General features: G+C 35.6%; 2 protein-coding genes and 2 long non-coding RNA genes across 4 annotated transcripts; 2 read left to right on the top strand and 2 right to left on the bottom strand.

Annotated features, from left to right (window-relative positions):
- Window positions 1-2,494: 2,494 nt before the first annotated feature.
- On the bottom strand, window positions 2,495-2,994 carry LOC114365013 (uncharacterized). The gene is made up of 2 exons (XR_003656898.1): window positions 2,860-2,994; window positions 2,495-2,716 (listed from the first exon to the last, which is right to left on the bottom strand). It is a non-coding gene; the product is annotated as an uncharacterized LOC114365013 (long non-coding RNA).
- Window positions 2,995-3,256: 262 nt separating this feature from the next.
- Window positions 3,257-5,075, top strand: LOC114365010 (uncharacterized). The gene is made up of 5 exons (XM_028321429.1): window positions 3,257-3,436; window positions 4,007-4,237; window positions 4,350-4,433; window positions 4,516-4,575; window positions 4,826-5,075. Exons 2-5 carry the CDS (start codon window positions 4,172-4,174, stop codon window positions 5,000-5,002), a joined length of 387 nt encoding a protein of 128 aa, XP_028177230.1. The 5' UTR covers window positions 3,257-3,436; window positions 4,007-4,171; the 3' UTR covers window positions 5,003-5,075.
- A 30-nt stretch (window positions 5,076-5,105) lies between these two features.
- Window positions 5,106-6,444, bottom strand: LOC114365008 (putative nuclease HARBI1). Its single transcript, XM_028321427.1, has one exon. It carries the CDS (start codon window positions 6,093-6,095, stop codon window positions 5,130-5,132), a length of 966 nt encoding a protein of 321 aa, XP_028177228.1. The 5' UTR covers window positions 6,096-6,444; the 3' UTR covers window positions 5,106-5,129.
- A 1,688-nt stretch (window positions 6,445-8,132) lies between these two features.
- Window positions 8,133-8,666, top strand: LOC114365014 (uncharacterized). The gene is made up of 2 exons (XR_003656899.1): window positions 8,133-8,242; window positions 8,621-8,666. It is a non-coding gene; the product is annotated as an uncharacterized LOC114365014 (long non-coding RNA).
- Window positions 8,667-27,977: the final 19,311 nt, after the last annotated feature.

The following is a 27,977-nucleotide window of genomic DNA, read 5'->3' as shown; positions in this document are numbered from 1 at the left end:
GAGCATAATGTTTCAGTTACTTTCATGATTGCATGATGCCTAAAAAGTAGTGTTTGTTCTTTTAAATGAATTTGGCACAGACATTTGAGACCATGACTCTGAATTCAGCAAACACATTAAGTGATAATAATATTACACTACCGCTATCGTAATTGATACTTTTAATTGTTTTTGTATCACGTCTATTGTACACTTCATTGAACGAAATTCGATGCCTAACACGATAAAATTAAACTTGTTTTATTTTGCCAATAGAACTCATTTGTTTTTTAATTGTAGATCTTGTTAGATTCAATGTACGCGCTCTGTATATGCCAATCACACGTCAACCTTGACTATGGCTTAATTCTTATCTGTATCGGCTACTTCAAATAAATGCAGTATTTTGAACCGTCAATTAGTGAATGTCAAATGGGAATTAGTATGAAATGGTCTCAAATTACACACCAGAAGCAGTGTTACAATCGCGTATAGTTCCTATAGAACCTTCCGCATTGTAAGAGCACCTGGTTTCGCCTGCCAGTCATCCATCAATCAGTCAGGCTGCTTGTTATATCCAGGCACCGGATTAGCTGTAATAGGCAAGATAGCTAGCTCACTAACACCTATCTACGTGGGAATTTGAACTTTAACGTGTTTCGGTTGGTTCGATTTTCGTGGAAGCCTGTTGACAGATGGCATTGTAATTCTTGGTGGTGATAGAACAAATCACGAACCCACGTGACGACAGCAGTTGCGTTAGTCAAACGACTTCGGATCAGATGTGACTTGATGATGAAGATTTGAAATGCTTTAAGTATCTTAAAAGTCCGCAGCGTAAGACCACAGATTAATATAAGTAAGACGCCTACCTGCCTTTTAGACCGATAACCTCAGGAAGACGGTTCGCAGCAGTTGATGTTTTTTTTTTCATCAAGTTAGCTGCCAGTCTTCTTCCCGAGCTTACGTTCAGCATTGAAGCCATAAGCTGAAGTTTTAATGTAATGAAACCACTGTAATGTGTGACGTTCGGGAGACACAATAAAACAGTTAGATGTGCGCACTGTAGGTTTAATCGTCAGAATGAAGATTATCCTAAGCTTATATACTAGTGGTTTATGCCTAATATGGGGAAAGGATGCGTACACACTACACCTCCCCCCTTTTTTTTTTTGAGAAAAAACATTAGTTTTTTTTTATTTGATTAAAAAAATTATACAATACAATAATAATTTTGATTTTAAATTATAATTCAAACCAAATAAAATTTTGTAAATTCCAAATATGTATGTTTATAGACACAATACTAATATTTCATTAATATGATTGAAATTATATTGATAAAAAATACATTTTCAAATAGGCTCAATTCATTAAATTTTAAAATGCAAATGAATTAGATAAAATACTCTATAGATGTAATAAAAAGCTGTCTCAGTTGAACATTACGATTTTTAGAAATGATAAGATCTGAATTTTACATTGTTGGAATATAATGGTATACCTATTTAAAATATTGTTTTTATACATTATAATATTATGTTACTGTTTTGTTACATCAAGATTTTAACAGATTGCTAAATAATTTCATCACAATATCAGCCAATAAAAATTAAAAGCCTGCTGCTTTTGAACCTGAACTGAATTTCCAATAAAATAGTAAAATAATCAAGTTGAAATATAGGCAATTACAATTAAAACAATTATTGTAGAAACTGTATAAAGTATACAATATAAAAAAGTTAGAAGGTACATACATTATTGCAATACTACGTGATTTTATATAAATTGACACTTTATAAAATACACTATTTATAAATGTCATGTATGATAAAATTAATGTTACATAACAATAACATTTTTAATGGTTGAAAAAAATTATAACTTTTTCTAAATACACCTTGCCAAAAATTTTACATTGGTTATTTTAATAATAATAGAATAATGTCGTTATTAACTGATAAACCAAATCTTATATTAATAACACATTTATGTAATTTAAATCAAATTAATAATTAAATACAAATAAACATTGAAATTCACAGTAAAAATAAGAAATAATTTCACATGAACAATTAGGTTTTTATTCATTAACTGAACAGTCATTTCAATTTGTAATTTTGAATAACATAGTTACAATTTTTATTTTTATTTAATTAGGTTACACAAACCATCATTTTATTAAAAAGAATATTATTAATCACTATGCTTAACTAAATAAGACGAAGACGAATCATTTCATTTTTACAAAAGTTAGTAACAATGTAATTGGTACCTACTCAAAAATTTAAAGAATCATAAAATATATAATTTAAGAGTTTTATGACCCCATTTTTTTCAAGTAAATTGTAAAATAATCCCCATGTATAAGCTATAATTATTTTGTTGTAAAAATACTGTAGTACCTACTAAATTGATAAAAACATTTTAATTAGTTTAGTGTTTGATTTCATAGATATTAAAAAAAATAAATAAGGGAATGAAATGGCAGAAACATTCCTTTTTAAATTAATACTTATGATATTAGTTACTTCATATTCATATTGATTAGCATCACAGTTACTCATAAGATTTCACACTTAAAATCTTGCCTCAATAAGCCTTATCCTTATCAGATATCCGTTACATACTCATAGTTCATAATCATAAGTTTAGTCATAGTCATTGTCTTAATATAAGATCATTTTTAGCTCGGTCATTTTAACTCGTAGCTTATAAATAAGTCTTCATTAGGTACCTATTATGTATTATCATTTTGTCAATATTCATTAGNTACTCATAGTTCATAAGTCATAAGTTTATTCATAGTCATTGTCTTATAAGATAATTTTTAGCACGGTCATTTGACTCGTAGCTTATAAATAAGTCTTCATTAGGTACCTATTATGTATTATCATTTTGTCAATATTCGTTACACAATATTTTCACTGGGCCGGCCCCTTTATTTTTATAAACATTCATAATATTTGGTACAGTTTTTTATTTTATTTATAGTCGACTTTTAATTATATTTTATTAGACATTTACAGCCTTACTAATAAAAAAGTCCATATACAGTTGTTGATCAGCTGTAGAGTTATACCATGAATAAGGAGTAATTAACACTATGCACCCGCAATGCACTGGTCTTACTAATAAACGTTGCATACGAAGTGATTAACTAAACCCGCTTCGTTCAGAAATTAATAACCGGAAATGAAAGCTCACGTGTAGCTCAGTGACATTTTCGTACAAAAGTTTTAAAAGCGAGTCGAAAATTCGTTTCAGAACGTAATAAAAAAAAAAAGTCAATGTCTTCTGTGCATCAAAGATCAAAATCATCTGTGAAAGTCATCAAACAAACCGAAACAAACGAATCTTTCTTTTAGAAAAAGTGATTTTTTACTTTCACAGTGCTCAAATGGAATTTCAACAAAAGAAACGAAAACGTAATCCCAACTGGGAAGAAGTTGAAAAGGTAAGTGTGGTTTTAAACCGAGGTTTTATACTTACCAACCTGCTTTTATGTGTTTATCTCATCTCTACTATGTTTTATTAATCTAAGTCTACTATCTAATATTCTCGATTTTTACTACAGAAGTTATTAAGAGAAGTAATTGATGAAAAAGTACATATAATTGAAAATAAAAACACTGACACGAATACTAACAACAAAAAAAAAGTAGCATGGGAAGATATATTAAAATGGTAAAAGTTGTGTACCTACATGTATTGGTTTGTAGCAAATTGTAATGTAGTTAATTAGCAACTTAGCAGTAGATAGCAGATTGAAAATAGAAATAATTACCTAGTTGTAGATGATAAGTTGTAGTTAGCAAATGTCAAAAAATATGGTCAGCAGCACATCAAACTACATTTCTACTGAAAAAAATAGTTATTTTATAGGTATAGTTATTTTATTCTTAATAGGTATTTTATTCAAGCATTGCCAGTTGCAGTCACTACAATAATTGATGTGCTGTTCCATGTTTGCTGCCTTTATTAAAATTACTACTTAATGTTATCATAATATTAAATTATTTTTTAGCTTTAACGAATTAAACACCAAAGACCGCTGTTTGGTGGAACTAAAACAGCAATGGCGGGCGATGAAAGTTGAAGCAAAAAAAAAAAAAACATTTACAAGAAAGCTTTGAAGGCAACTGGTGGGGGTTGTAAACCTCCAAGTCCTCACCCAGACACCATAAAAATCATGGAAATGGTGCCGCTGGAGTTTGAAGAGGGTACAAATGAGTATGATTGCGATACCATAACTCAAGTAAGTAGTAGGTACTTTATTAAATTATTGCATTTTGGCAATAAAATTACATGATACAAATCATTAACCTCATTAAATACTGATGATAGCTATTTATTTTATCTTTTTACAGCTAGAAAATCATCCAGATCCCAACTTAGAAGATATTGTGGAAGAAATTAATGAGATTCCAATGGAGGATACACGATCTCCTTTAGTAAGTGTCTTAATTAAATATGAATCAATGTTTTATTTAAATTTTAATTTCAATTGAATCTAACTTTTTGTTTAATTTTTAGAAATCTACAAACTCAAACATACCTCCAACACCAAGAATAAAAAAATTGAAGGCAAAAGAGGTAGGTATTGTTTAAAAATCATGTATACCTCTTTATGGTTGCAATACTTGCAAAGTAGCTTTAAATCATTGTACTACCCTTTATTCTTGGAACTTCTGTAACATTGTGAAGTGAATTAATGAATAGTTAGGCAGGCCCCATCTTGCAACTAAACAAATGACCATTGACTGTAATAACTTTATTTATAATTTGATCTGACAATGTTATTATGGAATGATGTTTATAATATTTTTTTTTATTTTGCTTTCAGAAATCAAGACTTAATAGAGATATAGCATTAGTACAAATGTTACAAGAAGAGCATAATCTTAAAGTCAAAAACATGAGGGAAGCTCATGAATGGGCAGAAGAGGAGCATAAACTCAAAGTGAAAAAACTTAAATTAGAAAATATGCTTCTTGAAGTCCAACTTAACTCTACCATTTAGTGCATGCTAGTAATTTTTTAAAAGATTGTTACAATTTAATTATTGAAGTAAAAGTAAGAATAAAAAAAGAGGAGGGTAGTAAAGTTTTTTAAATAAAAAAAATTTATTCATAGATGATTGGTTTTATTTAAAAATATCTATTAATAAAATTTCTTCGGGCAGCCTGACCCTGAACATGTTCAGATGAACCTGCTTGTGGGATTGTCACTGGGTGCACTTGTCTGCTCGCTGGTAGCTCCAGGTCCTCTAATTCCTCGCCCATGTCTATGGCAATGTTATGCAGCACTGCCAATGCCACAGTATACAACTTGGCATTCTCCAAGTTGACCGTGAACGCTTCTTCAGCTTGTGACTGCGGGTTATTCACTGGAGTGAATAAAAAAGGAGTCAAGGCATATCCAGCATCTCCAATGAGCCGCCCACAAAATTCCCCCCTTTCGAATCTCTCCTTGATGGTGCTCTCATTAAATATTCTTGAGTCGTGTGTGCTACCCCTCCACCTTGCCACAATGTCCCTTATCTTCAATTTGGCATCGCATACCACTTGGATATTCAATGAGTAAAACCCTTTTCTATTAATGTAATATTGGCTGGATAGCCCACCAACTTTTTTTATTCGTACGTGTGTACAATCAATGGCACCTATTGCGTGCCGGAAACCACATATTTCACGGAATCCAGTTATAACTTCTTCTTGCTCACTCAGATTTCGGGGCATGTAAATAAAATCCTTAGCTCTTTTTGCCAATGCAAGGGCTACACGACGACATACGTTAGTGATAGATTGCTGACTCAAACCGTGAATGTCAGCAGCATCGTCTTGCACTTCTTGGCGTGCCCATGTCCGCAGAGCTGCTAACACCTGCAGCTCAGGTGATATACCACATCCTCTGCGGTCTTGTATGATGTCGTTTCGTATGAAATTCACTATTTTTAGTATGTATTCTTTGCTAAACCTATATTTATACTTGAATTCCGCATCGTCTAGTAAAAATGGATCAGCCCTTTTTTTATACATTTTGCCCTTTCGATTACTCTGATCTTCATCATCATCCCACATATCAATTATATTAAAATAGTGCATGTAATCCATCCTTTTGAAGATGTAATCGCAGCGGAGTAGGCTGGGCTGTCGACGGATGCGGTGAAACGACTTGGTGGACGAATTTGTAGTCGTTGTGAACAACGTTGATAATTAATGAAAATCGCAAAAAAATTGACATAAACATACGCAGCTAAATTGCAACCACAGATTAGATTGCAACGGAATCGGCCATCTTGTGATTTATCTCTGCTAAACAAGGTCGATAGAGTGATTAAGCCTAGTGTAAATTCTCATACAACCTAAAACACTGTTGTACAAGGCTTATGTCAAAAATATTTTTATTAGTAGTCTTCGATGTTTATCAGTAGTTCAACAACTGTGTAACTTTTTATTAGTAAGGCTGTTAGTCATTTGCTATGCATAGTCTTATAATTTATAGGGACATGTTTTAAGATCTTTATTTATTTATTTTGATCTCCAACTATTTTCACGGAGAGAAGCTCGTCTGCACCATGATCAAATGAAGGATCTGTACCCTACACTGTACCTTGTACCATTTATTTATCTTTATAAATTATTTATTATTTTACTAACGGGTCCTCTTTTAAGATTTTTATTAATCTCCAACCGTTTTCACAGAGAAATCTCGTTTACACCGTGATCAAAACTGAAGGATTCGACACCGTTTTATACCTCATACTTCTTTCATGTCTTTACATACTTCTATCATCTTTGTCACAATATAATTTCTCATTCATTATTCTATTCACTTCAAACTTGCTATCACACACTTTACTACTATCAAAATGAATCCTATAATATCAATGATGTTGTTTAACCTTGGGTGATCAGTCCAATGTCATAACAAAACATTTTAAGAAAAAATACAAATCATGGTAGCATGATGTGCCAGGAACTCTAAATAAATTCTAAAATAATAATCTTTACTTGCTTATGAACCAAATAGTATGAATTCATGGATAAAATTAATATTTATTTCCGACGCGTATCAAAATTCGCCATCTGTGTCCTGAAGAAAAAATTTTTTTCACCTACTTTTTTCAAAAAAAGTACCATACAATGGTATATATTTATAATCCTGATAAATGTAGCTTTCAGGATATATTTTTTTTATTAGATTATCTCCAGTGGTTTAAAAGTAAACGACGTTTATTTAAAAAAATACTTTTTGGTTTTTGTGAATTTTACTCCGTATTTCTATTTTTTTGTATGAAAAGGCAAAAAGTTTGTTCTAGAAATGAATTCGCCATCCTTTAATTATCCGAAAATGACACCACACTTGCCCTAATACCCATAGTTTTGAAGATATGGACCTTAAAGTGAAGCGCGGCAGAAGGAAACTTGCCCCCCCTCCCCCTGCTACCACAGGGGGGGCTCCCGATGTCTACCGACGGAAATCTACTCAGGAGCACCCAAAGAACAACTGGTGCAAAAATGAGCCTTCTATACCAAAGTGGAGGGGTTCTTGCACTAAATTCCCTACTAGAATTACAATCTCAATTCCTGGGGAATCGGTACCATGTGGCAACATCGGCCCAATCCGGCCCATCATGGCGGTTGTTTACTATTTTGTTTATTATGCAGTTAATTTCGTTTGAGATTGTTTACAAGAATAATCATTGTTTTATCACAAGAAATGATGCATAATTTTGTAGTGCGTGGTTGCGGTAGTACGTGGTGTCTTGGAAGTGACATAAGATTCCACGCGTAAGTGTTTATTTCGTGATTTCCGACATTGGATCATTGTAAACATTTTTCACATTTTTTACAGTAATTTCTTCTTAACGTTTTACCAGTATTTATACTTATCATTTTTAATGATACCTGTGTCAAGAAATAAAGATTTTACATTGAGTTTCATTGAATTTGAGCACATTTATATTTTTTGTTTATTTAGAAAGAGAGAGTCTGCCCACAGAGAGCGAAATAGTGATACATAGTTTGTGCTTCAAGTAGGTATTCGGAGTGTGGCCTCCATTTTATCTGTAGCTTCATGGGCGCGATGACAGTGGCCACAGGCGGGGATAGCATTGTCATTGTCATTGTCAGTTTTGAAATGTCAACTGTTAAGAACGAATTTCTCGTTTCGCTCGATACCACGAGCATTTTTTCTACGAGTTGCGTTGCGTCGACGTACACCATGTTCAAATATTCGACGATCTGCAAAATTTTCGGTAGGTCCTTTACAATCAATGAAAAATGTACATATTATAGTTTGGTTGCACCGTAATAGGTACATTAAATGATTAATTATATATTAATGTAAAATAAATTGTGTCGATGATATTAGTGGAGGGTAGAGCCTCTACCTACCGTTGATTGATATTTTGTCCAGTAGAACCAAGTTTATGCTTAATTTAATGGGATTTATTTATAATTATTGCTAAATAACAATATATTACATGTCTATTTGTTTATTAATAACTACACCGCAAATTATTGTTATTGTTTATCAATGTAGTAAAGTAGGTAGGTATGAAGTATGATCAATGTGATATGATGTCGGGTAGAACGTAGAGAAAACTTCTTACACCGGTTGTTGTATGTTACAGGCGGGTGAACAAAATTAAGAATATCCAGAAATTGCAGTTAATGGTAAGTCAAATATTTCTTTTTATTGTTTTTCAGTTCAAGAAGACTTAAGTAGGTAGGTACCTACCTGCCTTTTCACCATAAACTTTTATATTGAGATACAAGCTACTTAGTACGCGTGAACCCCGTTTTACCCCTTGAATTTTGCAAATCTCGCCGTAAAAACCAACCTTGGACTTCAACAAACATTAAAAAGAAAAAGAATTGGTAAAATTGGCTTTGTTAGGTTAAGCGCTTACAATCACATTTTGCGATTAATTTTTATAAGATTATTGTGCCTGAAAACTTAACTTCTAAATTTCTAATAGATACCCTGACCGATTAGCCAGGTGTAGTTTGAAGATTTAAGTTTTTTAAGTTTTAGCTCTCTTCAAAGTCTGTCTTGGAAAGAATCACCAAAGTTTCCTGTACAACTTTAATATATCTGTAGTCATGACCTGAAGTAATTATTATGTATAATTTTTTTATTTCTTAAGTTTTCAGTAGATTTATCAAAGAAACTTACTATGTAGATGCATACTAGATAAGTTGAGGCTTATTACACAGAGTTAGTTCAATTACTAATCTTATACAATTCTTCATAATGACTTACCTACCAATTAGGATGACTAGTAATTACTAAAAATAACTATTATCAACAAACCTTACTATTGCTTAATCAAATAATTTATAGTTTCTATTCTATTTTTGTTAATTATTGGATTCATGTGTTTCTTATATTCGTCCCTCAGGTTTTAACTTTTTTTTTGCTCTATGCTAACTGTGTGTCAGAGGAGTAGGTACCGAGAGCGGCCCTCCAATGAATGGGTCAGGTCAATCACTACCAACCCCCACCTGTGGAACTTTTTAAAGATGCTCCCTGCACCATGCACCGTGGCCTGGGTTACGAGTTGCCCGACAGGCCCGCTGAATTAATGACGACAGCTTGGGTTTCTGTACGCGCCGGTAAACTGATACTCCCCATGACTGGGGGCTTTCCCTATCTATACGCGACCCGGGGACGCGTCCGATGGCAGACCCGAAACTGCACACGGATTCCGAGTTTTAATTAGAGTGCCTTGTTTTATTTTAGAAAAAAGACTATTGCTGCATTCAGTTCACTGTGGCTAAACTATTTAATAATGACAGAAAAACAATTTAAAATAATGTATCTAACTAGCGGCCGCCCACGACTTATGTGTGGCTCCCGTTATACCCACTTAGGGGTGGAATTTTGTAAAATCCTTTCTTAGCGGATGTCTACACCCTATAAGGACCTACCTGCCTTTTAAGTTTAGGTGTCATAGTTATTAGTTTCAGTAAGTGATATTTCGCTTTTATAGACGTAACACCTTGATCCGCCCATCTTGTTATTGCAAAGGATATTATCCTACACTAGTGGCCGCCCACAACTTCGTACGCGTGGATACCGTTTTCCCCCTTTAGGGATGGAGCTTCGTAAAATCCTTTCTTAGCGGATGCCTACGTTATAACATCTATCTGCATGCCAAACAGCCCGATCCGTCCAGTGGTTTGAGTTAATGTATATTTAGATAATGTATACTTACGAGCAAAAGTATGGAATCACCCCCTTGTATTGTGTTCCGTGTGATTTTGAGAACTGAATGACGTACTATCTATGGTATCAATTTAAAGTAATACCTATTACCTTTAAAATTGTACCACTTTCATGTATCTCTAATATTAGTTATTTAGTTCATAAGGTCGCTTAAAACAAATAGGGCGATTCCATACTTTTGCTCACGTGTGTAGTTCTTTTCTTTTACTGTAGGTACCTACTTATTCCGACCTGAAAACAACCTATTTTTTATGAATTACGCCTACCCTTAATCTGACATAAAGCGTGAAATATACTACTTATTATAAAATAATAAACACTATCAAAGTAGGTACCTATTTGAGACAAGACATTAAATATAACGGATATACAATAAACGCAGTGGCTGTAATTTATAGTCTGATCCACACTCGTAAGGTTATCAATGAATACTTTTTATTGTAGTTTCGAACAATCTAGCTTTTTTAACTTTGTTATAAGGCATCTAAAAAACAGGTAGCCTTTTCAAAATTTGCATTTGCAAGGATTACAACTTCGATAAACACTGAGTCCTATGAAAGCTTTTACTTTTTGGCATAAATTCAAATGATATCGCGATGTAAAGTGCAAACAGCGCCATCTAGTTTGGTTTGGTTTCGGCGTTCTTTGTAGGTAGTGCGGGGGCGTTCCTGTTATAGGCCAGTAGAATTAGATTTTAAATCGGAATTAATTCCTACAAAAGATTTTATTGCTTTAATGGCTTCATTGGTTGCCCATTAAGATTCTCCTAGGTTTTCGACTTCGACGGAGTTGTGCTTGTGGCGGGGGGCCCCGAAAGGGGCGCTTTTTCGGTTTTCCGGTTATACCACGTAAAGGACTTACCCTATCGAAACCGTCAGGAAGACCACTTTTCTTTACGGGCAACTAATGAAGCCATTAAAGCACTAAAATCTTTAGTAGGAATTATTTCCGATTTAATCAATTTTTGTGTTTAATTCTACTGGCCTATTAGAAGCTATCCTGTTTTATTCTCTAATTGCTATCAAAATAGATGTTGTGTAGTTGGATCAGTTACGCGAAATGATATTTTTGCACTGAGATTAAATTTTTATAAAAGTATTTTGGATCGGGTCATAAGTGTCGATTAAAAATAAATAATTATTTAATATAATTCACAAATTTACTTAACTTTTAAGTACCTACTTAGTAAACGGTAATTTTAGTATTTTTTCATAATACCTTCTAGGCATCAATAGTTTAGATTGATAGAAAAAAGAAAATCGCTGGGGTAGAGAAATAACGAAAAAAATTACTAGTACCTACTAATTTATACATTCATTGAATAGTTGCTATTACGATTACACGAAGCTTTTGCGTAGCATGGTTATTGTGAAACTAATTAAATTATTACAGTCACTTAAATGTAACTGGATTTCGTAGTATTTCATATTTCATGAATGAAAATATAGTCCCGGGTAGGGTTGCCAGGTCCAAAATCACAAAAGCCGGACTTTGTGCTTCATTTGGCCGGACATTTTACCCTAAAAGCCGGACATGTGACGGGGGGGGGGGGGTGCAATTAGTTGTCAGTTCACGAGTGAGTACTATCATCATCGGTTACTATCCAACATCCTGATGCGTGCGCTTCATATGATTCTGTGGCTCGACTTTCGCCTGGCGCGGCAACCAAATAAAAAGCCTAATAAAAGCCGGACAGGCCGGACAAGGCAATATTTGGCCGGACAAGTCCCTAAAAAGCCGGACGCCTGGCAACCCTAGTCCCGGGTGTTTCGAATTGAAATATCAACCCGTATAAAATTAATATTGTTTGTCCACAAACTTGACACAGTAATCACAATAGTTAAATAAGCAGCGTTAATAATATAGTGAATTGGATAATAAACGTGTTTTAAACAATTGAACCAAAATGTACACGGTTTAATTGATAACTACTCGTGTGTTTGCAACAGGGATGTTATGGATATCCGTAACCGTAACCGAAACCTTTCCAAACGTTTCGGATAGTTACGGATAAAGGCTTAGTCTAAATCTTAGTATTTTAAAATATTTATTACTTGTCTGTCTATTTTGATAAATACCCGCCTGTTTTACCTTTATCATATGTAGGTACCGTCATAGTATAAAAAGTGGCTATGTGGATCGCGCAGCATCTTGCTATTTGAATTTTACATTTTTTAAATTGTAATATCCGTAACCGAAATTATCCGAAACTTTAGGATAATCCGAAATGATTTCATATCCGTAACCTTAACCGAAACCAGTATAATATTATTCTAATATCCGTTACCGTATTCATAACCGAAACTTCATATCCATAACATCCCTGGTTTGCAGTTTTAATTGCTGTTCGTTCCGTACTCCCGTCGCTCCAGTTACAAATGCCTTGCACTTTGCATGTGGCTAGGGAGCTTTCAAATTGCTTTCAACTTGACACTGCGCCGTCCGTCGGCCACTCGGGCTCAAATGGGACTTGAGTCTTGAGACCACAACGGATGATGACGGTCTCAAACGGATTCACGAACTTCAGGGATATTTTGTTGCATATTCATTAAGTTGTGTAAGTGTATGTTTATTATTGATTCGATTGAAATGCAACCAGGACACTTACTACGTTCATATAGTAGACAGATAAATTATTGTTTATTGTTTTCGAATGAGCTATCATTACTATTATCACTTTTATTAAAAGTGTGCTTAAGATAGGTAACTTAAAGGTCACGTTTAATACCTATCATGCGACGTAATTAAATGACATTATCTCTACTTTTTTATTGCACACAAAGTGCCCAGTAGGTACCTATTTATAAAATAATTAAGAAAAAAACCTGGTGTTTTTCCATATAAAAATGGTCCAAATTAATTACATCGAATTCCTCTTAGAATTTGGGCATAATTATACGCGTGACGCGTATTATTTTACGCGCGAGTTAGGTAAGTTTATCAATTTTAGAAAATGTGGGCGTAAAATAATACAAATTATGTCTTGTTTAGAAGTTGCGAAAGTTGCTTTTCCTAGGAAATTTATAAATTTGCGGTTCTTGTTATTTTTCGATGACATACCAACTCGAATTAGTTGAATGCTCTCCACGCCCATAAAAATCGTAGCATCGTAGCGTGTCTCAATGATGCTTCTCTCACAAAATAAAGGCATTCGCCAATGCTCTCCTTCTTTTCACAAGTAAAACTGTTTTCAATATTATCAGAAGTTTCAATTAGGTCACAGTAATATGATCAAATACAATTCCGCATCTACCATGATTCTAATAAGTTTTCTGAGCTCTATCGCCGATACTTCGCTGTAACTACGTAGTACGAATATTGCGTAGTACTGGTAGTAGTACGTAGTAACGTGATGTTTCCATTGGCGCTGGGATTACCAACTTTGTTGTGCTGGTGATTGCTGTGCCCTGTTACAAGTAATACTTTTAAGTCTTTTGTATAAACCCGCCGCTTTATGTATCTTACTAACAAGTAACCACGGAGCTTGCCAAGATAGTTTAGGATACGTTTTTGTATCTACAATGTACCATTGATCGTGGGTTATTTTAGGGGTGGCTCAGGGTGACTTAAGTGTATTAATCCTGTAGGAAGCAGTCATTACATTGCTGAGAACGTACATAGTTGTCTAGAAATCGATTCCAAACATTTTGCACCATATCAACATCAGCCTAAATGTTATTCCATTTTGGATTTTTTTTTCAAGAATTATTCGGGTCTATTTTATAGTACTCCTCTCTTTATGTCATCCAGCACGGCACGACTGAATGAGATTTCTAATCGTAAAAAATTGCGTGGTCACAGTAAGTCCGACCGTGCAATGATTGCATTGATTGATTGCAATTGCACTGCAATCCGAAGACGCTGTAAATCTTGAGAGTACGGCGACGCCGCGTCCACTCCATGACACGAGATCCGTTTTCTCGCGAGATGATAAATTTTCCCAACAAACTCTTATAATTATTATCAAGCGCGCGAATCGATGTGAGTCGTCGGAGGGGGTTCGAAGACGTGAGGGGGTTGGGAGCGGGGGACCGGCACCGCGCAAGTCGCCGCCCGTATCGACCGCCCCGGATGTGCATTGCAATGCTGCCGCGGTGCCGGTGAGATCAGCCGACCCACCTACTAGCGCACTGGTTCCCAACCTTTTCTGGAACAGGGACCACTTTGGTTTCTTTATTGTTCGCAGAGACCATTTCATATAAAAAATTAACAAAAATATCCCAAAATAAACTTAAATTAAAAACTCAATTTACAAGTTATTTAAAAAGACATGTTAAGTTCATTTTATAAATCTACNCTCCACCGCGCATACAATCCTGCATCGCGGTGACGAAGTTTTTTACCCTGCCCAGTATATATAGACAAACCAAGATTGTGTAAATTAAATGCTCTAACTCCTTATGGTGGTTGAGCGTCATGTTCCACAACTTCAGCTTTATAATATTAGTATAGATGAGACTTTTGAGCTTGCATTTAATTACAAGTTAGGTAATCATAGGACTAATACGAGTATTCATTTCTCATGACTCGCGATGTGTATCACTCGTGTGTAATCGTTCGTGGACCATAATTTAACTCCTGCGGACCACCGGTGGTCCGTGGCATGGACCACTAGTTGGGAACCCTCTACTAGCGGAACATCGTCTTCCAAATCGAACGATTCGATTGTGATGCATCATGGCCGACGTCCTATGTCGCGCGCTGATGCCTTATGGCGGGGCGGATGAGACCTGTGGATTGGGGATGGAATTAAAAATCAGAGTATAGTTCACTTATGACCAATATTATAAAGCAGTTGATAGAATTATTAATAATAGATAGAATTATTAGATAGTCGTAGCTATCCTGTCGCATGGCGACGGCGGAAGCGTCTCCTTACTCGTTGCTAACAAGATTTCCGATTGCGTCCGCGTCTGCTTGAATATTATCTAATAAACAATTTTGAACTCGCTAAAGAGTCTACTACATGCCAGGACACGCCAGTATAATTTAATATTTACTAGGGTGAGCACCGCAGTGGATGGCCTTTGTTTTATTTCGAGGTAGGCAGACTAATTATAATTTTCAATCATAAATATAGTTTCCAGGTAAGCGGCGTCATTGCTGCATTATTTCAGCTGAACCACGAGTTTAGTCAATGAACAGGCATGTCAGTTACGTTTTTTCAAATCCTTAATCCTGAGGTGACACTATCTCGGACACTTAAAGGAATTTATTATGCATGGCAGATTATTGATAACAAGACTGATAAAATCACATCGTTGCAAATCGTTGCGCCACAGAAATTACTATGATCATTATTACCGGCGTACATATTGTAAAGCATCTAGAATAGAATAACAGCAAGTGCAAACAAATAACGGGTTAAGTATATTCCTCTGTTTCTTATCTGTAGAGGAAAATACATAGCGGAATATGAAATAGCGTTAATCCGCAATGTTAACGTCAATTAATTAATTCGAATCAAAGAGTATTGGACGCTACTGGCGTATCATAACTGTAACGATACGTTCTTCGATCCATCGCGAACAAAAACGTAGATGATCTTACTGTACGGAAAGTGTTTGGTAATTAATTAAATGATGTTTACTTAAATGTTAAATTAAAATAGGTGACTTCGGCCTCTAATCAGATTGTTTTCACCTCTGACTTGTTTCCGGAGTTATTAATAGTACTAGGTGTTATCAGAGTTGCCCACGTAAAGATAAAAGTATTTAATTTTGGAGAGATTGGCCTTTTTTTCTCGCCAATGAATACGAGCATACAGAAAACTTGAACGATTTAATAGTGAGGGGTTGTACAAAGATCTCAATTTCGGATTTCTATATCTTGTGACATTGTAACTTTAAGACAGAGCGGGGCCTCCTAATACAGGTATTATACTTAAAACGAGACCCCAGCCACCTGAAACATAATGTAAACTTTAAAGATATTAAATGTTTTTTTTATTGAGTTAATCTGGAGTGCAGAAAAGTGGACTTTGACTTGTCAAAGAACGTCCACAATTTTATTGTTCTATCATATAGTTTAAATTTATGCACGGAGGACACTATGCCGGAACTGTAGGAGGGAGCATCTATTTCCGACGGTGGTCGGTCAATGACCGATGCGGAACCATAGCTCAGTGATTAGGTGGGGTGCAGCCTTTAACAATGCCACTCATCTTCTGCAACCAGCCTCTCAAAACATAATCTACACTAATATTCTTAAGAGGAAAGATTTGATTGTTAGATTTGTTAGTTTGTGTTGAATAACGCTCCGCAACTAAGTTATGTGAACGATTTGAAAAATTGTTTCACTATTAGAATCCTACATTATTTCTGATGAACATAGGCGGTACGAAATTCGCCGCATCAGCTAATATCTAATAANAATAACGTATAATAATAAAAAGGTTTTCATACAAGCATTTTTTAAACCAATTTCGAGCCTTGCCCCCAGGATTTAAAGTATCGATATCTTATCGACTCCATTTTATCTTTCTTCTCTCTAATTGCTTTTTTCAAAGTGTGCGTCACGTCACGCGGCCATTGATTGGCCATAAGGCACGCCTTCTGGCCAATCACAGCACTTTTAAGCCGGTTGCACATGTTGTCGTAGACTCTCAGTCGCTTTGTTTTTACACAGTTGAATGTGTGTGTGGGAGCTGTGGTGGGGGAAATGTGGGGACACTGGTTCTCGTTGTAGTTACGCGCGACTTCATATCTATTCTCTTTCTATGATCTGAGCTAATAACTATTATGTGAAGCGTCAATAATGGGTATAGTTTGTAGACACGCCCCCCACCCCCCAACTCCCAAAATCCTTTGTGTAAACGATGCCGCTATGTTTGAAATGGTCACATTTGTTAAATGCACACTCTATTTTCGATTCTTAAAATTGCATTTCACTGCTCGTAGTAAAAAGATGCAATTTTTAATATCGCATTCGTCTGGTACCGTAGACAAAGAATGCAATATTGAAATTCACGGTGTAACTTTCTCGGTACTGCATTTTTGAAAGCATTTGATCAGTATCTTGTTTAGTTTAAACTTTACTATCACGTGAAAATAGCTCGAGGAAACGTTCTGGGCTTTTTAATAAATAACTGATGAAGATATTGCAGTGGTTGTTCAGTATTCAGTGTCTTTATTGCTGCCGTTCCAGAGATCTTTTACACTATTTTGCACAGCTCCAACCTGATTCGGGTAAATCGATGCATGTTCATCATCTGCTTACGATATTTTACAAAAACATTGCATTGTAATTGAAAAAAAGAATGTGTTTTTGTTTGACGTGATTTGTTTGATTATATACAATACATAATTTTTATTTTGGAATCTTTAGATCCAGTAGGTAGTTCTAGTTGATCTTTTTTCGTGGGGTCACACATAATCTGCTACTGAATACCCAACAGAATACTCTGAATGTTTCTTATACCACTTATTCTCTCTCACCACCAAAAAACTTTTTCCCGAAATGGTGGTTCGACAAGGTATTTGGGACGCGGCTTAAATGCGCTTATTAACTTTATGATTATGTTCTTTACAAGTTATGTTCCGAGTCAATGTTTTATGATTCTCACTTCACTTGTTGACTTTCGTTCTTTGATTATTACTGATTATTACGTGTTGGGTTTTTTATTTGATAACTACACTTTCATTTGTTATTGCGTTGATTTACTAGCAGTAACATACAAAAAATAATACACCTGCTTTTTGAACTTTTGAAGTTATTATACTTCAAGCAAAGCGGTCATTGGCTACTTGACTGTCGCTATTTTTAACCCTACGACCGTTTTTTTTGCCAACTATCGATAAGTACGTAGGCTGGCGGTTATTTCTTTCGCTTTAACCCGGACTAAACCTGTCGCAAATGTCAAAGTACCGACTCTACCGACCCTCATTGCAGTAAAAGTTCGTTGCGCTTATTATTCTCCAATCCTATTAGGAGCTCGTCTAGTCTCTGTCTACGGCCACTGCGCTAGTCCATACTTGACCCAGGGCAGGTCACCTGCGTGACATTGACTTCCAGATGCCGGAGGTTACTAGTGTTGCTACATGGAAGATACAGACATGCAATATTTATAATATAGGATTTTTTTGTAGATTATCTTATGTACAGATTAGGTTCTGCTCTATTCTGGTTAGCTTTAGGGAACATTTAGTTTCTCTCCCAAGTTATACTATGAACCTATATTAATTATCCTTATCATCATCTCTTGGTATTAAAGCATTTGAAGTGGGGGACATAGACTAGCGACAGCGAGGTGACGGAGACAGTATTTATGCAAACAATTGCATACAGAGCGGATGTGTTGCGGTCTCCTGTCCCTTGTGGCGTGTCTCTCTCGGTCTCCCGTCTCTCGATGTAGTCCTAAACGATAACCAAGGGCTGTATAATGGGTTCCATATGTTCTTTTCGAACTTCTAATTTAACTTTTGAAAGGCCATCAGAGGTAGACCTTATTAAAAATTCGTCTCAAAAGGTTTCGTTCGTCGTCATTGCTGTTACAATTCTGGCGCCTGACATTTAACCTGTGACACTTCTTTTCAACCGACTTCAAAAAAAGGAGGAGGTTCTCAATTCGACCCGTATGTTTTTTTTTTTTCTATGTTTGTTACGCGATAACTCCGCCAATTATGAACCGATTTGAACAAATATTTTTTCTGCGTATAGGTAATACCTCAAGGGTGGTCCCATTTAAATTTAATAATAGAAAAAACAACCCCCAAGGGTGGAAAATTGGGGATGAACTTTTTTATACGCAATATCTCCGCCGATTATAAATCAATTTGAACGATTATTTTTTTGTTGAATAGGTATTATCAAAAGGGTGGTTTCATGCGAATTTGAAGAAAATATTTCACCCCCAAGGGTGGAAAATTGGGGATGAACTTTTTTATACGCAATATTTTCAATTTTTAGTTTTATTTTGTGTTCACGCATTTGAAGTCGGTTTTATTTTTTTAAAAAGTTAATTATTGTTTACTGTAAACAAAAACTTTCACGGGTTGTTATAAATTACATTTTGACATGGATTTGTCAAACATTTTATTCGCTGAAATGTTTCGTATGTAGATGATGTCTCCCAGTATTTTCATTTTGAAATTTCAGCTCCGTCATGCCAAATGACAAACATATCCACGTCCCACTTCCAGATAATTGGCACAAAAAGTGAATTATTTTATGTGCAAATTAAGTAAGTATGTTGCATTCGTACAGAGTTCAACGCCTCTGGAGTAGGATGCACGCGTTCCAAATCGTAACGAGCGCGCCCGAAGGGCCGGGCTCCGAGAATGCTTGGTAGCATCCGGATTTCATTGTAATATGAATTTGGCGCGTAAAAATCTGACCATTCTTCCGAGAAAAGACACTACTCGGAAAGGACCGGAGAATCGGTGCCAAATATTTCATGTTTTATTGAATAACGTCTAATGGAATTTATTTAAACACTGGTCCCTTGAATACGAAGCATTGTGTCAATGAGATAATGCTTTGAAGATCAATTTAGTATTCAGTTAGATTTCAATTGGTCTTACAGTATAAGAGTAGTCGAAGTACCTTATACATATTTGTCTGGTCAGTTTATGGGAAAAAGTAAAACAAAGACGAGGATGAATGAAAAAAACATTTATTTATCGGTTTGACTGATTGCTTTAACGTGGGATGAGTCATCTGATGGAAAGACCATGGTGATCTTATATTTATTTTTGTCGCACTCAAAGGACAAAAATAAAACCTGTTGATAAAACAATAGTAACCTTATTTAGTGTTTGTGATCTCGGATTAATAATCCCAAGTAGTTTTTCTGCCCTTCTCTTGGAAATGGACCTATGAGAGATCGAGGCGCCGTTAGTTGTTGGAAGAAGTGAAAAGTCATTGTCACATCGTCTTCAAGTTTGCTCAAAAAAACGTTTGAAGTTGATCGTTCAAAAGATATTACAGCTCTTTCTCTTTAAGTGGAATAAACATACATGTATCCTTTTGAGGTTGACCATACTTAAGGACGGACGGATGCAGGGTCGGCGGTCTTTACTAGTGATGTGACATCGCTAAGTAACTGGTCTCGATAAATAGTTAAACAAATAATGTACTATCAATTTAGGTTTGCTAGGACTCTAGTGTGATAGAACCGCGTTATTCGAGTAGGTAAAATGATAATTTCATCTCAAGTCTTGATTATTGTATGTGAATAAAACGTTTACTGTTTTAATTAAAATCGAGATTACTAGATTTATAACATAACAATCCACTCTCAGTTTATGAACCAAATGTAATAAACGTTTGGTTTTAATTTAAAATCTAGATTACTAGATTTATAACTATAACATATTTAAGTACCCACTCTTATTTTAAGATTTGATCCACATTTGAAGTCATAAACATAAAGCAAATTAAACTTATTATCCCTTAACACGCTTCTGTTATGATAAATTAAATAACAATATAATATCTTTGATAATATTATTACTGAAATAAGTTATTTATAAAATAATTAACGGTAAACCGTGAAAGCTGGTTAGTATAATTTGTGGTTAAAGGTGTAAATGATTTGCCAATAAACCACAGCCGTTCATTAATGTTCAGCATTTTGCGACGATGCGTTAATAATTATGTAATAAACTTGTATTTTATTGTGTAAAGCTATAATAAATGAAATTGAAACTTGGAAGCCGTGGCTTATCTCTCGTGTCAGTTTATTGTGTTAAAAGATTAAACAATGCCGTGAACATGCTAACCATACAGCATACTTTTAGTATCCTTTTGAACTGTTTTCGCCAAACTTACACTTGCGCTATTGTTAGAACTTCCATTATTATACCGGCGTATTGTCAATCAAAGGGGTACTCATGCGGCCTTCGTTACTTGTTTTGTGCATATTCCTGAGGCATACTCTGCCTATTTGGTGGAATATTCTGCCACTCTTCTGCCAACGTGCTTAACTCTCGACACGTAACGAGACCGGAATGCAGTTTCGCTCGTCGCTGCACACATCTTCCGAAGCTTGTTCGACGGATGCTCCTTTAGGCATTTTCCTTTAGATATACCTAACTTAAGGTGGTTTGACTGTTCGACTACGCCTAGTCGTTAAACCCTATTATTTATTTGGAAGTGCGGTCATTTTATGGACCGACTCCTTTCTAAGTAACTACCGACTGACAAAGAAGATATTATATTCTAGCCTTCCTTAGGTGTGTTTTCTTTATACAGGGTGTTTGGCGCATCGTGTGCCAAAATGATTTGGCGGATAGAATGGGTCATTTCCTATATTTTCAGCCCCCATAACACGTTCCATGTCAGGCGGCTACTTTTATATTAAGTTTTTTAGTAATTTCACCAAAATACCCAAATCGCATCATTTAATTTCGATTAAAAAAAAAAACTACTAAGTGTAGCCTCAAAGTAAATATTTTGTTTTGACGTGCATTGACANTTTTTACCTGTAGGTATTTAACGTGTTATTCACACAAAAAGGGGCTATAAACACAAATTTCGCAAATCAGTCCGAATAGAGTCAATGCACTAATTTAGGGAATTTGTGAAGTTGTTGTTATTATTTAAACAAGATTAGTATACCGTTTGAATGGGGATAGACTAGAGAAGTTTTGATAAAATCCGAAGATCGCTATCTCTTTTAAAAAAAAATTTATAGCCATGTAAACTTAAATGTTCAGTCCATTTTTAACTTTTCGGAAAAGTTCAAAGCTGAATAAAAAAAAAACTAGATGATATTTGCCAGTAAATTTAGATGTGATGCAACCCTATGTCAATGCACGTCAAAACAAAATATTTACTTTGAGGCTACGCTTAGTAGTTTTTTTTTAAATCGAAATTAAATGATGCGATTTGGGTATTTTGGTGAAATTACTAAAAAACTTAATATAAAAGTAGCCGCCTGACATGGAACGTGTTATGGGGGCTGAAAATATAGGAAATGACCCATTCTATCCGCCAAATCATTTTGGCACACGATGCGCCAAACACCCTGTATATCGTTCCCATATTACGCGGCAACATTAATGCCAGAATTGTTGTCCAGAGAGACTGGCTCTTAAAATCATCTCGATGCTCGATAAATCGTAGGGCAAGCACATCCCTATCGAAGAGTGGCCGTATGCCGTTGTTTAGTAGTCGAGAAGCGCGCGCGGCAGGCGGCGCGGGCGCGTTCTTTTTTGTCCCCCGCGGATTCCATTGCCCCATGTCCAACCTGTAAGTCCGGCAGTTTGCCGAGCGTTGACCGCGCGCCTCGCCACCAAGCGCAAAGTCGTTGGACAACTACAGTGGACGCTTTCGATAGCTCCCGTAAACCATAAACGATACACCCTCGCGGTGCCTGCCTGACGTACCTATCGACTATCCTATCTCACATGCTCAACACTAAACTAAACATACATTTTTATTTATACACCATAACGTATTTGCTGAATTGCTGATTGACCACATTCCTTGCCAGTTCAAAGTTTTGTTAATAGCTCCCAAGTTGCCCTCGGTGGTAATGTTCTGACTGCAAACTCTTTGTAACCCCGAGTGTTTATTGTTTAAAGTATCTAATTGAAGTATTATGTTAAACGCACCTGGGTCGACCTCTACTAATTACAGGTAATTTGCTAAAACGTCATGCTGATTTAACGAATCGCATGTGTGGGGTGCTAAATACAGCAAGTACATATTTTCTATTCATGAACAATAGTGTATTGCAAGTCTATAAGAATTGCGGTTAAGTTTTTAAATGCTAGGCTTGTCTTCATAAAAGCTCTCCACTCCCACAGTGGGTAACCACTTTAAAATACGGTAGCGGCTAGGGAGTTTATTAAGTGGACGTTTGAGACCCAGAGTAGGTGGTAATAAGCTCAAGTACACGCATTCATTAAGTTCATCGACCTTTTACATTATAGGAGACTGGTAAAGTTTCATTTCATTACTCATTGTCTTAATATAATCATTAAGTACCGGTTTACGTCGTCTTGTACGGCTTGTCCTTTGAATCTTTATTGCGATCTGAATTTTCAATTATGGTTTGGGAAGATAAAAAGCTGTCCGCCTTTATAAAAATCGGTACAAATGCGAGGGCAGTTTGGTAATTCCGTGACTTTTATGATTGAATAAAAACTTTTTTCGTGTTTTACTTTTGTTTCTTAATTTAGAACTGCTTGACGTTCTATTTTTAAAGTAAGCGGGAAAACAAGTGGTCAAAATATTGTTTGGAAATGATGAAAGCTGAATTTAGAATGTCAGGTGAAGTACAGACTGTACAGATTGTAAAATAAGTAAAAATATTATTAAATACGGGTAGTCTGCTCTCTCTTTCTCTCATGGAGAGGTCCATTCCATACATAAGTGGTTCATGGAATTCCGATGCGGTCTTATCACCACAAATGCCGCCGAGCGTCCAGGAAGGCGATCGGGGTCACCGCTGAAGGTATCCTCAGCAATATCCACGATGTTGTTTTGGCAGACCGTCGACGAAAGTTATGAGACAAAGCTATACAAGATAATTATATGCACATTTAGACTGATTCATTTTCATATTTTGCATATTTTGAACATACAAAAGCTTTTATGCAACTTAAGGACGGTAAAATTTGAAGAGGAAATTCAGTTGAAAACTACATATCATGACAATTTATAAATGTGTAATAGAATACGCGGTAAATAAAGAAACTTTTAAGTTAATTGATGGCTAAAAATGCAATGCAAGTCGTCGGCGTTTTTGCTGATCCATCAACCAGAAAGTATGAAACACACGTAACTGATTCCATAAAAACGATTCATATCCATGATAGATCCTCGATGTTATAATAAATCTGAATTGTACAGCTAAATTTTTATAATTGCTTACCTATCTGAAACTTTTCACTTGAAGTGCCGATACCGGAAAGAGCAGTCATAAATTCCAAGTTAACCTACGAAGTACGAATGACGACAGTAATCAAAACTCCATTTTGGCTGTTTACGTGGGAGGTTTTGGCTGTTTTTGTCTTATTTTATCGTGAGCTATAACTAATAACAACATAGGTGTCAGACATTATCAGCAACCATAAGTGCCTTACATAGCTCGATTGGATCGATGATGGCTTAACGTGTCCTACTCCTGATAAAATTTAAATTGATACAAGCCTCAAATTCTTGACGAAATCACAGAAACCAAAGTATTAACGCACAGAATGAGACACTTAATGTACTTATTATTATCAATTATTATTGAACACCTGTGGTCGAGCCCCAAATTCAGATTTCGCAGAGCTTCAATAAAATAGAGCAAAGATTGTCGGGCATTTTAACACGAGACGGCTATACTAATTGGCCTCATGTCCCGCATTTTGAAAAACCAACAGCCATTTGAATCTATATTTCCAAGTTTCAATACATTGCTTTTAATTTAAGTTTTTAAAAGTATCTTTAGTTACGAAGCACTTTTTGCCTGGATAACTTTCAACGACTCCTTATCGGAAAACTTTTAGAGGATAGAACACAACAACTATTTCAAACGTGACTTCGACAATGAACAAAGTAAGAGCTTGTATAATTTTCATTAGAAACATGAACTTTCAATATTAGGTCTGATTTATATTTTTTACTAACTTTTGATCGATCATCAAAAGTACAGATCTACTGACTACTTTTTTATTTCTTTTGCTAAGTAGATAATTCAGTGGAATACTTGTTTGTGACTGTTCTAACTCTGATGTCTTTTATTTAATATTAAATAAGAAGATTAGTTTCAGAGCAATCTTTATAAATGAAGTCTGAAAAATAACATTTTCGACTGTGAGAATTCTCAAAAGCTTATCTAGATAAGCGTTTTTACGCCAAAATATTCAGCAGTTAACGCGCAAATAAATACAGTTATCTACTCGTACAATCTGATATCAAATGGCAGGCAATCAAAAGTATGTTTAGTAGTTAAAAAAAAGTTCTGGTAGATAGAGAAATATCCGTGTTGTTTCATGGTCACAAAAGCTTTTTCGTACTTTTTTTAAAACTAAGGATCCGATTCTTTAATTCTATTTCTTTAAAAGCAACTCGACTCGTCGACTGTCATCTGCATCAGTTACTTTTTATTCATAGTCGCAGAGGGTGAAATGTCCCCGCTCCAAGCACGAAGCGAAGGCTTTTAGCATTATAATATCTGAGATGCACTCCACTAACAGAACTCTAAAATTACTCAATTGTAAACATTCCAAGAACAACGAAATTTATCTCTTTCCAGATCAATTTTACGGGCGGTGTCTCTTTTTTCAGTTGCCTGTAAATGCTCCATTTAACTGTCAGTCATAGAGTTCATATATTTAGCGTACAAAGTAGAGCTTTTAAGCCTTTATGCACCGCTTTGGGATCGGAGCACAAATAGAAACTGAATATAATAACGACATAACGTCAATTTGCTACATTGACTGTTCAACGTCTGAGTGCTCTCGACAGGGCTCGTAATAGAGTTTCGGGCTAGACGTTTGTGACTGAGTGTGAATCTCCATTACCCGTTTATATCGGTGAAACGAAACACTTATGAGTCGCTCGCAAGAATTGACAAAGAGACGTAGTGCAAGCGTAAAGAACTGGGACACATCGAGGCTTACCACTGCAGCCAGGCATTTTGCCAGTCTTGGAGTGTTCCTTGGTTGTGTCACGGTTGTGTTCTGCCGGTAAAATTTTGAGATAAACTAACCTCTCGTATCCACCTGCTATTAAGAGCTTTACCATTGTTAGGTACTTTGATTTCTTTTGCGAGGGGGTTGTGTCATATTGCATTTTTTGACATTCTGCGCATGAGCACTTGACCATTACCTTCCGTTACTACAAAGGACTCTTAGGCCTCCTTGGCCGTGTGCGCGCAGGCCTCAAAACAGTTCGTGAAGCAGGTTCCGAGTGCATTGTCGTTCGTGTAAAAACGCACGTAGGCCCGGAGCGCTCTCCGTCTTCGAAAAATATGTGTCAGAATTGCACACTGTCGAAAGAGGGTAATGAGATCAATACTAGGTCAAAGTTAGGATGAAAATGGAAATGCTGCGATGCTAACGCCCGTATTCACAAACATTACTATGAGGTCTCACAGCACAGTGCGCGTGGACGCACAGGGTGACACACGAACCAATCACAGAGCTCTATTCAACGCTGTGCGTTCGACTTGCTGCTGCACTTAAGCAAGCATCGTTTATGAATACGGGTGTAAGTGACTTGCCCACCACAGTGCGCGAGGCTGCATAAGGCGCCTTTGGTATGCACTATACTTGCTTACCTTTTAGTTGACACATTCTTAGTTCTGCAAGGCATATGAGAGTCATGCCCAACTTTTAAAATATAATTTACGCAAAATATAAGAAAGTTTACTGATTTTTTTGACATTACCACATGAAAATATGACATTATTATCTATGAAAATAATTTTTTGACCTAGAGCGTAGGTAGAGCGAATAATGATCACTAATAAGTACGTTACTTAAACGATGGCTGTCAGCACATTGACTTGAAGCGGTCTTTGCGCAAAGTAAAGTGTATTACAGTAGAACGCCGATTATCCGAATTAATTGGGACCGGGGTCGATTCGGATAATCGAAAATTCGGATAATCGGACATAGACTGGTAATAGGGAAAAACCAACTGTCACACATAGAATAAATTTTAATTAGTTTAACAAACAGATATATTTCCTACTTGGCGTTATTGTAGAACTGCTACAATAACGCTCAGTTGAAAATATCCGAATTCTAACAAAAAAATCAAAAATTACTTGGTTTAAATTTTTTATATTACGCTTAGGACCAATTCGGATAATTGGCGATTCGGTTAATCGGCGTTCGGATAATCGGCGTTCTACTGTATTTTGTTTCGATTCGCTCTACTTGTGCTAAATTCAAATAATATCTTATTATTTCATTAACAACATTGTTTATGGTTTTGTGTACATTATTAATGTAGAATTGTAGAACCACAGGAAAAGTACTAGCAGAATTTAATATTCTACTGAATTAAACTACTGAATTAAATTTACTAATTAAACTTTTGCAGTGTCATCCGCATCATTAAATTTTGTAAACTTTGATTTTATTGCATTATTTACATTTTTGTTTTGTATTCTTACCACAGATCAATTTCCAAATACGATGTTGTGCGTATAGGCACAGGTATAGGGTCTTATGCGCATGAGATAGTTTGCGAAACACAACACTAATACCCATAGGGGTTGACTGTCTGCCAAACATGAAAGGTATTGAATTCAGGAAGAAGGGTAAGAATTTGTTGAATAACCAGTAATCCAGATTAATCTTTGTGAATTTGAGAATTTCTTTTCCTGAAGGGGTTAAATAAAAGGTCTGTACGGTCCATATTCTTTCTCCACAGGCAAGTCTTATGTTGTGTCTATTATATTGTCAAAGCTCAAAAATTCAAAGCTTTTTCTGCAAGGTCCGGTTTGTCACCGACAAATTTGAAAAAAGCTTCATCCAAGTGACACACTTTTCATATTGTTAATACCCAATCTTATGAAAGAATTATCATATTAAAAATTCGAAGCCGGTTTATTTTCAATGCTTTTTAAAATACCATTTTAATTGTTTGTTTTCAGTGACTTAAAGAGGTTTGGGGATTTTGTAGGCCGTTTGGTGTAGTGGTTCAGAACGGACTACTATGTCGAGAGGTCCCGGGTTCGATTCCCGGCCGGGCGGAAATTGAAATGATGAGTTTTAATGTCTGTGACGGGTCTGGGTGTTTTCTATGTATAATATGTATGTATTAAAAAAAGTATTTAAGTATGTTTATATCCGTTGTCTAGTACCCAT

The sequence above is a fragment of the Ostrinia furnacalis genome, unplaced genomic scaffold (genome assembly GCF_004193835.3).
Source record: "Ostrinia furnacalis isolate ACB-3 unplaced genomic scaffold, ASM419383v2 OfSCF7532, whole genome shotgun sequence".
Lineage (NCBI taxonomy): Eukaryota > Metazoa > Arthropoda > Insecta > Lepidoptera > Crambidae > Ostrinia > Ostrinia furnacalis.
Note: the sequence above shows the minus strand (reverse complement) of the source record. Positions and strands in the feature narration are given on the sequence as shown.